At 51.4% G+C, this 11,695-nt stretch overlaps 1 protein-coding gene across 1 annotated transcript; it reads left to right on the forward strand.

Moving 5' to 3' along the window:
• Positions 1-1,591: 1,591 nt before the first annotated feature.
• Positions 1,592-11,111, forward strand: ADAMTS1 (ADAM metallopeptidase with thrombospondin type 1 motif 1). The gene is made up of 9 exons (XM_045851653.1): positions 1,592-3,580; positions 5,135-5,481; positions 5,813-5,945; positions 6,331-6,498; positions 6,911-7,197; positions 7,418-7,604; positions 7,694-7,869; positions 8,810-8,985; positions 9,358-11,111. The coding sequence occupies exons 1-9, from the start codon at positions 2,911-2,913 to the stop codon at positions 10,055-10,057; spliced, it is 2,844 nt and encodes a 947-aa protein (XP_045707609.1). The 5' UTR covers positions 1,592-2,910; the 3' UTR covers positions 10,058-11,111.
• The last annotated feature ends 584 nt before the right edge of the window (positions 11,112-11,695 follow it).

Consider the following 11,695-nt stretch of genomic DNA (forward strand, 5'->3'; position numbering starts at 1 on the left):
CACAGTCAGCATCTTGTAAGTATAAAGTGACTTTTCCTCAAACGTTCTCCCAAGGATCTAACTTAATGAAACAAAATCATTAAAAAAAGGGAATGTTCAAAAAACCTTCTGTAATGGGGGGAGAGGGTGATGTAAAACATCTCTGGAAACCAAACTGACAAGAGGGGATGTTTGGGAAGTGGCGCTCGGGAAGCAGAGAGGAGCAAACTTCTACCTTCAAAGACGAGCAGAGTCAGGGTGGGCGAAGTGGACGTGAATGGGGGCCCTGATGAGTGCGTCCGAACGTACCCAAGTTGAAGGAGGAGCAGAATGGGGTGAGAGAGGGCTGGAAGAGACTGAAAGGAGACAGTCAGAAACGGTGTCAAAATATCAGATGGTGAGAGAGAGAGGGGGGGAGGAAGAGAGGAAGAGAGGAAGAGAGGAAGGAAGGAAGGAAGGAAGGAAGGAAGGAAGGAAGGAAGGAAGGAAGGAAGGAAGGAAGGAAGGAAGGAGAAAGAGAGAAAGAAAGAAAGAAAGAAAGAAAGAAAGAAAGAAAGAAAGAAAGAAAGAAAGAAAGAAAGAAAAGAAAAAGAAAGAGAAAGAAAAAGGAGAGAGAGAGAAAGAAGGGTAATTAAGATACTTCAAGCTGCTGTTAAGATATATGTAATTGCTGGGTTGATCGTTCAACATTTAACTCTTGACAGTGACCTTCCTTTCTAGGAAATGTAATTTCCTAGAAAAAAAAAAGGAAATGCCATTTAAGAAAGCATACATTCCTAAACGTGTGGGGACCGGGGGTTGTTGCTAAACTCTTTCTAGAGGGAAGTGGTTTTGCTGCTCTGCGCCATTCCTTCCCACTTGAACTTTCCGAGAGAGTGGAAAACAAAACTCGGAGGATTGTTCCAGTAGGCAATCTAGAGCTCCCAGAGAAAAAAGGAAAAAAGAGGAAGGTGGAAAGCATTCTGAAAGCACATTCGGAAGAGGGGCGCAAGGGAGGACTGACGGGGACGGACGCCTCCAGCTGGGACAGAATGACGGTGGAAGGGGTCTGGCGAGGGGTGAGGAAAGGGGGCCGAGCTGAAACTTGCTGGAAACCGAGGGGGCAGGGGCGGGGGCACCCGAGACCCGCGAAGGCCGGGAAGGGCAGTCCGTGCGTGCTAGGGACCCGGGATTCCGCGGCCATTCTCACCATTGTCCCCGCGGTTTTCCGCCTGTGGAAGCATTACGAAACATTTCCTTCCCCGTGTCAACCAGCCCCTCCCTCCTTTTCGGTGGAAGCGCGGCTCAGGTTTTTCTTAGGGACCTAACGGTGGAAAGGCTCCGCTGTTCTCGCGCGTGCAGCGCGGGTGCAGCCTTTTCCCCTCCCGATGGGAAGGAGGGAGGGGTCCGGGAAAGTCCTAACGTCTCCACTGAACACTTTCCAGCCCCGGCGAGCCCGCGGGCCCCTGGGTGGAAAAGCGGCGTCCTTGACGTTTCTGCCAGCCCGGCCTCCGTCCGGCCGCCGCTCCGAGGTTGAGGAAGGCAGGCAGGCAGGCTCGCGCGGGAGCGGATCATTTCCCGAATAAAGAGAGAAAGCGCAATGCCCTCCCTAAGCTCCAGGGAACTGAACCGCGTTCCGGATCACCTCCGGAAGCGTGGACACGGGTCCCCACAAAGAAGACTAAGGTGGCAGAAGGGGGAGGTGGTGAGGGAAGGGGTAGGGGTGAAGGTCAATGCCCACGCATTATAAAATCCAGAGCCTGGGGGGTGTCTCCCGGCCCTCTCACCAAACGTGCTTTCTAGGGGAGGCACTGGGCCAAAAAGCTCTCGCCGAGAAAAGTTGAGGCAAAGAGAAAGCACGCGGCAGCAATCCGGCCCCTGGTGGTCTAGGGAGCTGGAGAGGCGGGATGGGGTGTCTTTCTCCAGAAGGCCGGGGAGTAGAGGGCCTCGGGGATAGGGGTGGTGACAGAGGAAGGGGGCGCAGGGCAAGTTCCTTGGCAGAGATATCTTGGAGAAGGGACTCAACATCCCAACCCCACTGCCCCTTCTGGGAACTGCAGCCTAACGCGGGACGTGCGCTCCTGCACTGGAGGGGCGGCTGAGAGGGAGGGTGGTCCGGGAAACCGGCCCGGAGGGAAAGGCGCGGTGGAAGTGAGTACCTCTCCCCTTCAGCAGTCCCAGACGCACAAAGCGCCGGTCACAGCGCCCCTCCTGCGTCTTCCGGCCCTAGACTGACGCGCGCAGGGCAGGGAGCTAGCACGGAGATCGCCCCCTCCCCCGCCCGGGGCTCGCAGCGCTCAGCGCGGTCTAGCACCGACTTCAGGGCGTGTCTTCTGGCTGGAAGGGCTGCCAAGAGGGAGGAGAAAGGGGGGGGGGAGGGGAAATGTAGCCGCATTCGCAAGCTATAAAAGAGCAGTCCCGAGTGCCCGGTTCTTGCACTCGCCGGAAAGCCACTCCGAGCCAGGGGCCGTCTCAAAGCCAGGTCGTGCAGTAGGGCCGAAAATACAGAGCCCTGCGCAGAGCGAGCAGCACCCTGGTCAAGGCGGAGGTTGAAGAGGAGATCCAGGCACTGATCTTCGCGTGGTCCGGTGCCCCCGCCCCGGGGGCGTCCCACGGTGCTCCTTGTCCCCGCAGCAGCCACCCCGCCAGCGCCTGCTGCGCGGTGCCTCTAACTCCACGCTTCGAAGAAAAACTACCCCTTTGCAGGCAGAACTGTAGCGCCTCCACCCAAGTGACTCCGGGAGCCCTGTCTGCGGCCGGCTCTGCGAGAACTTTCAAAGAATAATACTAACTGTTAACTCTAAGCATCCAGAGCGAGGGCGGGGAGGTTCTTCACTCCCAACCCAAACAATAGCCTCCTCGCTCGGTGCGTTTCGGCGCGCGGTGCCAACCGGGACTCGGGTGCAGCTAGCGGTCCCCGCGGGGTTCTGAAGGCGTACCGCAGGCAGCAACATGGGGAAGGCGGAGCTGGCACGGAGGTTTCACGGCTCGCAGCCTGCGTCCGTGCTGCTGCTGTTCGTGGCCACAGCGCTGCTGGTCCTGCCCGGCGTGCCTGGGCGCCTCGCGGAGGAGGATGAGGAGCTGGTGCTGCCGGTAGTGGAGCGCGACCCGGGACACAGGAACGTGCGCCTCCGCCTGGACGCCTTCGGCCGGCAACTGAGCCTGCAGCTGCAACAGGACCGCGACTTCCTGGCGCCCGGCTTCACGTTCCAGACCGTAGGGCGCAGACTGGGACCCGACGCTCCTAGTCCCGACCCCGCCGGTGACCTGGCTCACTGCTTCTACTCCGGCACCGTAAACGGCGATCCCAGCTCAGCGGCGGCACTCAGCCTCTGCGAGGGCACACGCGGCGCCTTCTATCTGCAGGGCGAGGAGTATTTCATCCAGCCAGCGCCCGCCGCCTCCGTGCGCCTCACCCCCGCCGCCGCTGCCGGGGAGGAGTCGCCGGCGCGGCCCCAGTTCCATCTCCTGCGGCGGAGACGGCGAGGCGACGGGGGCGCCAAATGCGGGGTTATGGACGACGAAACTCAGCTGGCGAAGGGCGCTGCGCCGAAGGGAGAGGAAGCCGGCGCAGACTGGCGGCGGAGGGACCCTGCTCCTGAGCGCGCGGGGCAACCGACAGGTATCTGTCCCAGAAGAATTCCTCTCATTTGTCTCTCTCCATTCATCTTTCCTGTCCCCACCTTTCTCTGTGCAACGAAATTTAAAATTAGACTCCTGTTTGCAAACAGGACCGGGTTTGAGGTCCCGCTGGAACTCTTTTAACTACGTTTCCCTGAATAATGAATAATCAAGACAGAACACAGAAATCAATGATTTTCTGCTGACTAAGGCCAAGCGTTTAGACCGGGAAGGGAGAGCTGGTTGGTAATCCAACTCGTTCCACCTTAGTCGAGTGAGAGCATGTGCAACTTCTTCCTGTCCTCCTAACTTCCTTTTTCGATGGTGCATGTGTGTTCTTTGGTCGAATTGCACCTTTGCACTACTTTGTAACCGCTGCCTGAGCCCGTACCCTGCACGCAGGGGAGGGGAGGGATGGAAGGCGGAAGAGCTATGGTGACCTCGGAATGTGCAGCCTCCCAGATTGCAGGGCTGTGCTCTGAGCTCTGTCCTGCTGGTCTCTGTCCCCTTCCCCATTTAAGAAGCTGACTCTGACCGACGGGAGGCGGCGGAGCCCTTTTGCAGAACCTGCTTGGGAGGTCTTTGCTCAGCTTACCCCGCCTCTCTGCACCTCCCACCCGGCCTCCCAGCTTGCGCTCCCTCTCGCGGCCACAATTCTGCTCTCAAGCACTGTCTAATGTTAGTCACCATGGATCCTGCTACGGCTTCCCGGACTCGCTCTGTTGTGTGCTCATGATCTCACTCTGGTGCTTTGATTCTTCTTTAACTTGCTCCCCTATCTTATTTTAGAATTCTCCACTTTCTCCTGTGCATCTGCTCCTTGAAACAGTTATGTGGATGTGGTTACAGCCTCGTAGTCCCTGGGGTCCGAGTCTCAGGAGTCAAGGGCTCCATTCCTAGATAATCACCTGTGGCCCAAGGCAGCAATTTAATTTCCCTGGGGCAGCGGGAGCGGGGCAATCGGATGCTGGGCAGAGTGGGTGGTCTTTTGTGCCTGGATTTGGCAGGAGCAGGGCACCCCAGGGACCCCTGGAATGAGATTGCAGAGCAGTGCAGGCTGAGATTCCTTGAGGCCAGGCCCCTTGGCAGAGGCCCCAGCCCTGCCCTGGGCTTTCCACGTGGAGCCGGATGACCTCATTCAGGATCTGAGTCCTGGCCTGTGAAAGAGTGACTCAGGGCCTCTGCCTGCTGCCCCTGCTCCAAGTTTTCACTACAGTGGGGCAGGACGCGGTGCTTGCTGCCTTGTTCTGAGGGCAGGGTTTTAAAGAGGACAAAAGACATCCTGCTCACCAAAAAAATTAGTACTTTTTAAAAAAGAAAACAGAAAAAGCCTGATCCCTCAGAGGAGCATATGGCCTTTTTTCAAAGTAAAGGAGAAACCTTTAAAAATAACATTTTCAGTGAAAGGAGATACAAATATTTTTGTTATTGTTGTCCCGGGTGTATTTTTGTTTTATTTGCTTTGACTGGTTCGGCTTTCCTTATATACTCTGTGACGGTAACTGCTCTTGGCTAGTTACCTCCTGAGCAAACTATGTTTCTTGTTTCCTTACAGGAAAGGGAAGCATAAGAAAGAAGCGATTCGTGTCCAGCCCCCGTTATGTGGAAACCATGCTCGTGGCCGACCAGTCGATGGCAGAGTTCCATGGCAGCGGCCTGAAGAACTACCTCCTCACCTTGTTTTCGGTGGCAGCCAGGCTGTACAAACACCCCAGCATTCGGAATTCGGTTAGCCTGGTGGTAGTGAAGGTCCTGGTCATCCACGAGGAACAGAAGGGGCCAGAAGTGACTTCCAACGCTGCCCTCACTCTGCGCAACTTCTGCAACTGGCAGAAGCAGCACAACCCACCCAGCGACCGCGATGCGGAGCACTATGACACAGCGATTCTCTTCACCAGACAGGTGAGAGGAAGACCATTCCCATTAAGATAGGGGCCTCTTGGGAGCCTGCTTTGCGACAAGTGTCTGTGAAAAGGCATTTATTTCATCATCTTTCGGCATTTGCATTTCTTCAACTGCCTAGCATGGTCAATCTCCTTATTTCTTCTATAATTTTAATATCTGCAGTTTCATAGTCCTGTTTGAATAGCATTAGGAAAAAATCTTGATCAAGGTCACCCAGAGTGCTCTTCAAAGGACAGCTCAACACAAGTGTGATGGTGATACAGCCCCGAGAGATCCCCAGCTTCGCGCTGCGTCCCTACTAATGAGGATGCACCTTTGCTTCTCACAGGACCTGTGTGGGACCCAGACGTGCGACACTCTCGGCATGGCGGATGTCGGAACCATCTGTGATCCCAGCAGAAGCTGCTCTGTCATAGAAGACGATGGTTTGCAAGCGGCCTTCACCACAGCCCATGAACTAGGTAAGTCTGTTTCAGAGTAAGACTTGAGCCCAATCTGTGAGTTCAAAATGATAAACGTTATATTAATTAGAAAGAGACAGTATGCAGGTCACATGGTTATTTTAGGTGCCAGGGCTCCTTAGAAACTACAGAGAATGTGCTCCAACCATTCCTACACATGATCATCTTCATTAGAGTCCAAAACAAGATAGTTGGAGCTCCGGACACTTGGGCAGGGGATGCATTTGTTTAAACTCTGAAAAGTAGACACCGGCTCCAAAATAGATGGTCTCCAAAGTGCATTTTTTTCTCTCTCTAGAAATACCACTTTGAGACAGATCCTTGTTAGGAATAAAATGCTGCACAATGACCTGCAGGTTAACGAGGGTTTCGGGTTGTTTCTCAGGCCACGTGTTCAACATGCCGCACGACGATGCCAAGCAGTGCGCCAGCCTCAACAGCGCCAGCCGGGACTCCCACATGATGGCATCCATGCTCTCCAACCTGGACCACAGCCAGCCCTGGTCCCCCTGCAGCGCCTACACCATCACCTCGTTTCTGGACAACGGCCACGGTGAGGCCCTCCCGCTCCTCTCTCGGCCGCAGCCAACCTTCCGTCGGTGGCGTTCCAACTCAGCGAACTCATTTTTCTCTCTTGTTCTTTATGGTTTCCCTCCCCCACAATTACTTTCACTGCCAAGAATATACATTTTTAGGTCTTAATTCCAGTAAAAGAGAGTGCTTCTGGCCAAGTGGCTCCCAGCATACATTCATTTGCATTTTTAGCAGAACAATCATTTCCTGTCATTGTTAATGCAGAAATACCCCATTGAGGATAATATCTTAATTTTCATCTCTCTGGCACCTTTCCCCAAAGTTCGGCAGCTTTCCAGTCACTTTGCTATGAATTACCCCCTGTGATAAATATTTTCCCCTGCACGCTTTCATCTGCTGTTTACTCATAGTGGTTGGCATTTTTCTTGCAGGGGAATGTCTGATGGACAAGCCCCAGGCCCCCATACAGCTGCCCTCGGATCTCCCGGGGACCTTGTACGATGCCAACCGGCAGTGCCAGTTCACCTTCGGCGAGGAGTCCAAACACTGCGCCGATGCGGCGAGCACGTGCGCCACGCTCTGGTGCACCGGCACCTCTGGCGGGCTGCCCGTGTGCCAAACCAAACACTTCCCTTGGGCAGACGGCACCAGCTGCGGAGAAGGGAAGTGGTGTGTCAACGGCAAGTGTGTGAACAAGACCGACAAGAAGCACTTTGATGTGAGTCTTCCATTCATGCACACACTCGTTTAGAATTTGGAATTGAGCGCAGGGATGCCCAAACATCTGATAACTCCTTGAATACCCGTCCACCTGTTCTCAGGTGGCGCACAAAATAGCTTATTTTTGTAATTGATTCTTTGTTTCACGTTTTCTCTTTCATTCCCTAAGAAGGTTTCGGTAAGGAATTCTAACACTGATGACTTGTGTCTCCGGGTAGACTCCTGTGCACGGAAGCTGGGGGCCGTGGAGAGCCTGGGGAGAGTGTTCCAGAACCTGCGGTGGGGGCGTTCAGTACACGATGCGGGAGTGCGACAACCCGGTCCCGAAGAACGGAGGGAAGTACTGCGAAGGCAAGCGCGTGCGCTACAGGTCGTGCAACATCGAGGACTGTCCAGACAATAATGGTGAGTGGAAGTGGGCGGACAAGGTGTGTCCACTAAGAGGCAGTGGAGGGGTGGAAACTGATGACGTCGTCCTATTGTTCTCTTTCCAGGAAAAACCTTTAGAGAGGAACAGTGTGAGGCGCACAACGAGTTCTCCAAAGCTTCCTTTGGGAGCGGGCCCGCCGTGGAGTGGACACCCAAGTATGCTGGAGTCTCCCCGAAGGACCGGTGCAAGCTCATCTGTCAGGCCAAAGGCATTGGCTACTTCTTCGTGCTGCAGCCCAAGGTAGTAACTCTTCCACTTGCTTTTGGGCTAAGACCGAAGTCCGTAGCTTGCTGCCTTTTCATGCAACCTATGAGGCACTTTCTTTAGTTTCTACATTGACATGTTCAGGTTTCAAATTAGAATTCATTTTCTTCTGGATAGCTCGGCAACTGCCAGATTTAAGTGGGGTGTTGATTTCAGTTACGGATGAAGCTGGAATCTAGCCCTTACAGTTCTTGCAGTTGCTTATTATTACTCTTACAAATAAGAGCCCTTTACTGCTGGTTATGTAAATCATGTGTTAACATGGCAACCAACTCGTGGTTTGGATAGTCTAGGCACGGTCCAAAGTACGTGTTACTGGGTGACTAGCACCAGCATGTGCAAACAGACTTCTTCAAATGGAAGTCTGAGTATTGATACCTTTTGTGTTTAAGGACCTATATTGAACTAGAAGAAGCATCATTGTGTTGTTTAGCTGAGGGGTTAAACTTTGTTAAGATAGAAAGTGGCACTGAATTTGGCTGAGACCGCCATGGGTTGTCATCACTGTAGCCTATAAAAATATTCCCCAGTTGCCCATTTAAAATTTAGCAAGTGATTTATTCAGCACTTAACCATTGCCAGATATTATTCTGGGCACTGAGGAGACAGCAGCAAAAAAAGATTTTTTTAAATGACAAAAAGTTCTGCTGTCTTGACCTTAGCTAGAAGTGAGTCCGGTCAATGAACAAATAATCAAAGAGTTTGTTAAGTTTTTCAGATATCTATGTGTACTGTGAGAAACGAAGACAGGGAAGGGTAGTGTATGACGTGTGTAGAGTATTGTTTGATTACGACGCTCAGGAAGTCAGAGATGGGAAGTGAGCGAGGGAAATCTTCAGAGCTACAGCCCCCCGTCTTCCCCTGTTGACGTGTGACGTCAGCGCGTGACACCAGGTCCACCTTCTTCCTCTCTCAGGTGGTCGACGGGACTCCGTGCAGCCCAGATTCCACCTCTGTCTGCGTGCAAGGGCAGTGTGTAAAAGCTGGTTGTGATCGCATCATAGACTCCAAAAAGAAATTTGATAAGTGTGGTATTTGTGGAGGAAATGGATCTACATGCAAGAAGATAACAGGATCGGTCACTAGCTCCAAGTAAGTTTTAAAATGCCACACCCCCAAATGTTGTATCTTTTAGATGTGACTTTTCTTTAAACATGTTATTTATTTACTTTTAGAAAGAAGGGAAGGGAGGGAGAAAGAGAGGGAAAGAAACGTCAATGTGTGGTTGCCTCTCACGCACCTCCAACTGGGGACCTGGCCTGCAACCCAGGCATGTGCCCCAACTGGGAATTGAACAGGCGACCTTTTGGTTCACAGGCCAGTGCTTAATCCACTGAGCCACACCAGCCAGGGAGGGCACAGATGGAACTTTTTACAGATCTGGTGAAAATCATGTTCTAAATGGCTAAATGGCCATGTAATAATTAGCCAGTGAATGAGCAGTCCTGTTTCTCTTGCCTGCAGACCTGGATATCATGATATCGTCACAATTCCAACTGGAGCCACCAACATTGAGGTGAAACAACGGAATCAGAGGGGGTCCAGAAATACTGGAAGCTTTCTTGCCATCAAAGCCGCCGATGGCACATACATCCTGAATGGGGACTTCACTCTGTCCACTCTGGAGCAAGACATCATGTACAAAGGGAGCGCCCTGAGGTACAGTGGGTCTTCCGCCTCGCTGGAGAGAATCCGCAGCTTCAGCCCTCTCACCGAGCCCTTAACCATCCAGGTCCTGACCGTGGGCCATGCCCTGCGGCCCAAAATCAAATACACCTATTTCGTGAAGAAGAAGAAGGAGCCTTTCAATGCCATCCCCACGTTCTCAGAATGGGTCATTGAAGAGTGGGGCGAATGTTCCAAGTCCTGCGGACTGGGCTGGCAGAGAAGACTGGTAGAGTGCCGAGACCTCAACGGGCAGCCCGCTTCCGAGTGTGCCAAGGAGGTGAAGCCAGCCAGCACCCGGCCTTGCGCGGACCTGCCCTGCCCTCACTGGCAGCTGGGGGGTTGGTCGCCCTGTTCCAAGACTTGCGGGAAGGGTTACAAAAAGAGAACCTTGCAGTGTCTGTCTCACGATGGGGGAGTGTTGGCTCACGAGAGCTGCGATCCTTTAAAGAAGCCTAAACACTACATAGACTTTTGCACGATGGCAGAATGCAGTTAAGCAGGGCAGGCGCTGGAGGAAAGATGAGGAGAGGAAGGGCTGAGGCACTGAAATCGAGAAGGCTGGAGGGATCCGGTGTACCTTGCTGGAGATGTGACAATCCATGTTCCCTGGTACTGGTTCAATCCTTTGTACCCTGGGGGTTGGGAAATGCAAAGCAGAAAACAGGTGAGACTCTTAATCGAAGGCGTGGCTTACTTTACCTCACTAACAATGGAGGGAGAAAGGACTGCAAAGAGGAGCTTTGACCAGCACTGCTAACGGTTGCTATGATTCCGAGAATGTTTATGTTATCTTTTCCACCGAGAGTTAAGAATTCAGGAATGTCCACTCCGGAGAAAAATTTGTAGCAATGTCAAATGACTCCGTCAAGACCCTTTGGCACCGTGCTCACATCTTTGTGAATTGGTTTTGACAAAGAAATATGCATTCCGTGTGTTTGTATGCTTGACACCTCCAAGGGGAAAAAAGCGGTGATGTGTCAGGTGCTGGTAAAAACCAGAGGAGGCACCCGGAGCTCGGTACCTCCTACCTTTCTTTCCTCCTTGTATAAGCCTACGTTAGGGATGTGGGTGTGAAAAACCAGTTTGTGTCTCAAGAAAGTCAGCAAGATCACGCAAAGAGGCCTGGAATGCCAGAACAAGAATGGGGTGAGCAAAACCAGGTCCCCGGTGTTTGGGGACAGTGGGATCATTTGTCTCGTGGCGGGGAGGCTACTGAGGGGTAGCAGGTCCATCCCCAGCAGCTGGTCCAACAGTCATATCCTGGTGAATGTCTGTCCAGCTCTTCTACTATGAAAGAGAATGACTTTTGCCGTGTGTATATAGTAAAACATGTTACTATAAATTCTATGTACTTTATAAGTATTGGTTTGTGAGTTCCTTCTAAGAAGGACTATAGTATGTAATAAATGCCTATTATAACATATTTATTTTTATACATTTCTTTTTAATGCTAAAACTCCTAAGTTATATCGTGATTGTAAAAAGGCATATAAAAATATATTATTTATACAATATATGTTACTAGAAATAATAAAAACACTTTTCAAATATGTGTGCATATTTTTTTAAGTGGGAATTTGTTTCTAGGACGGAAATCTGAGACATAAAAACTGAATTTGAAGAATGAATATTTTCTTAAATTCTTTGGGAAAAAAGATTTCATTCTAATGAAAGGTATTTTCTGTATCCTGGATTATGTGATTGTTTCCAAGAAAGAAAGCTACAGCATCTTTGGTGATATATAGGTTTGTTATTAATGTGTAATATACACACATGGTTGACAGACTTTTTCTGTAAAGAGCCAGATACCAAGTGTTCCTAGCTTTGTGGCCCCTACCATCTCTGTCACAACTACTCAGATGTGCTGTTTTAGCATGAAGACAGCCCATAGGCAATACATTCATGAATGGGCATGGCAGTGTTCTAATAAAACTTTATTTACAAAAACAGGCAGTGGGCCAAATCTGTTCTTTTGGTGTAGTTTGCTGACCTCTGACGAATACCGTAAATGAGATGAAAAAGGGTGGGATTCTGGAAGTACTTAGAATTTGTACATCTTCCTCAACTTTATCGCGTAGCTAAAATTTTATGGAAGTATTTAAGCTACTGAACAGGAAACACTGCCTTAAATTAC

This window comes from Phyllostomus hastatus, unplaced genomic scaffold (assembly GCF_019186645.2).
Source record: "Phyllostomus hastatus isolate PE091 unplaced genomic scaffold, TTU_PhHast_1.1 phas_contig_86, whole genome shotgun sequence".
Classification (NCBI taxonomy): domain Eukaryota; kingdom Metazoa; phylum Chordata; class Mammalia; order Chiroptera; family Phyllostomidae; genus Phyllostomus; species Phyllostomus hastatus.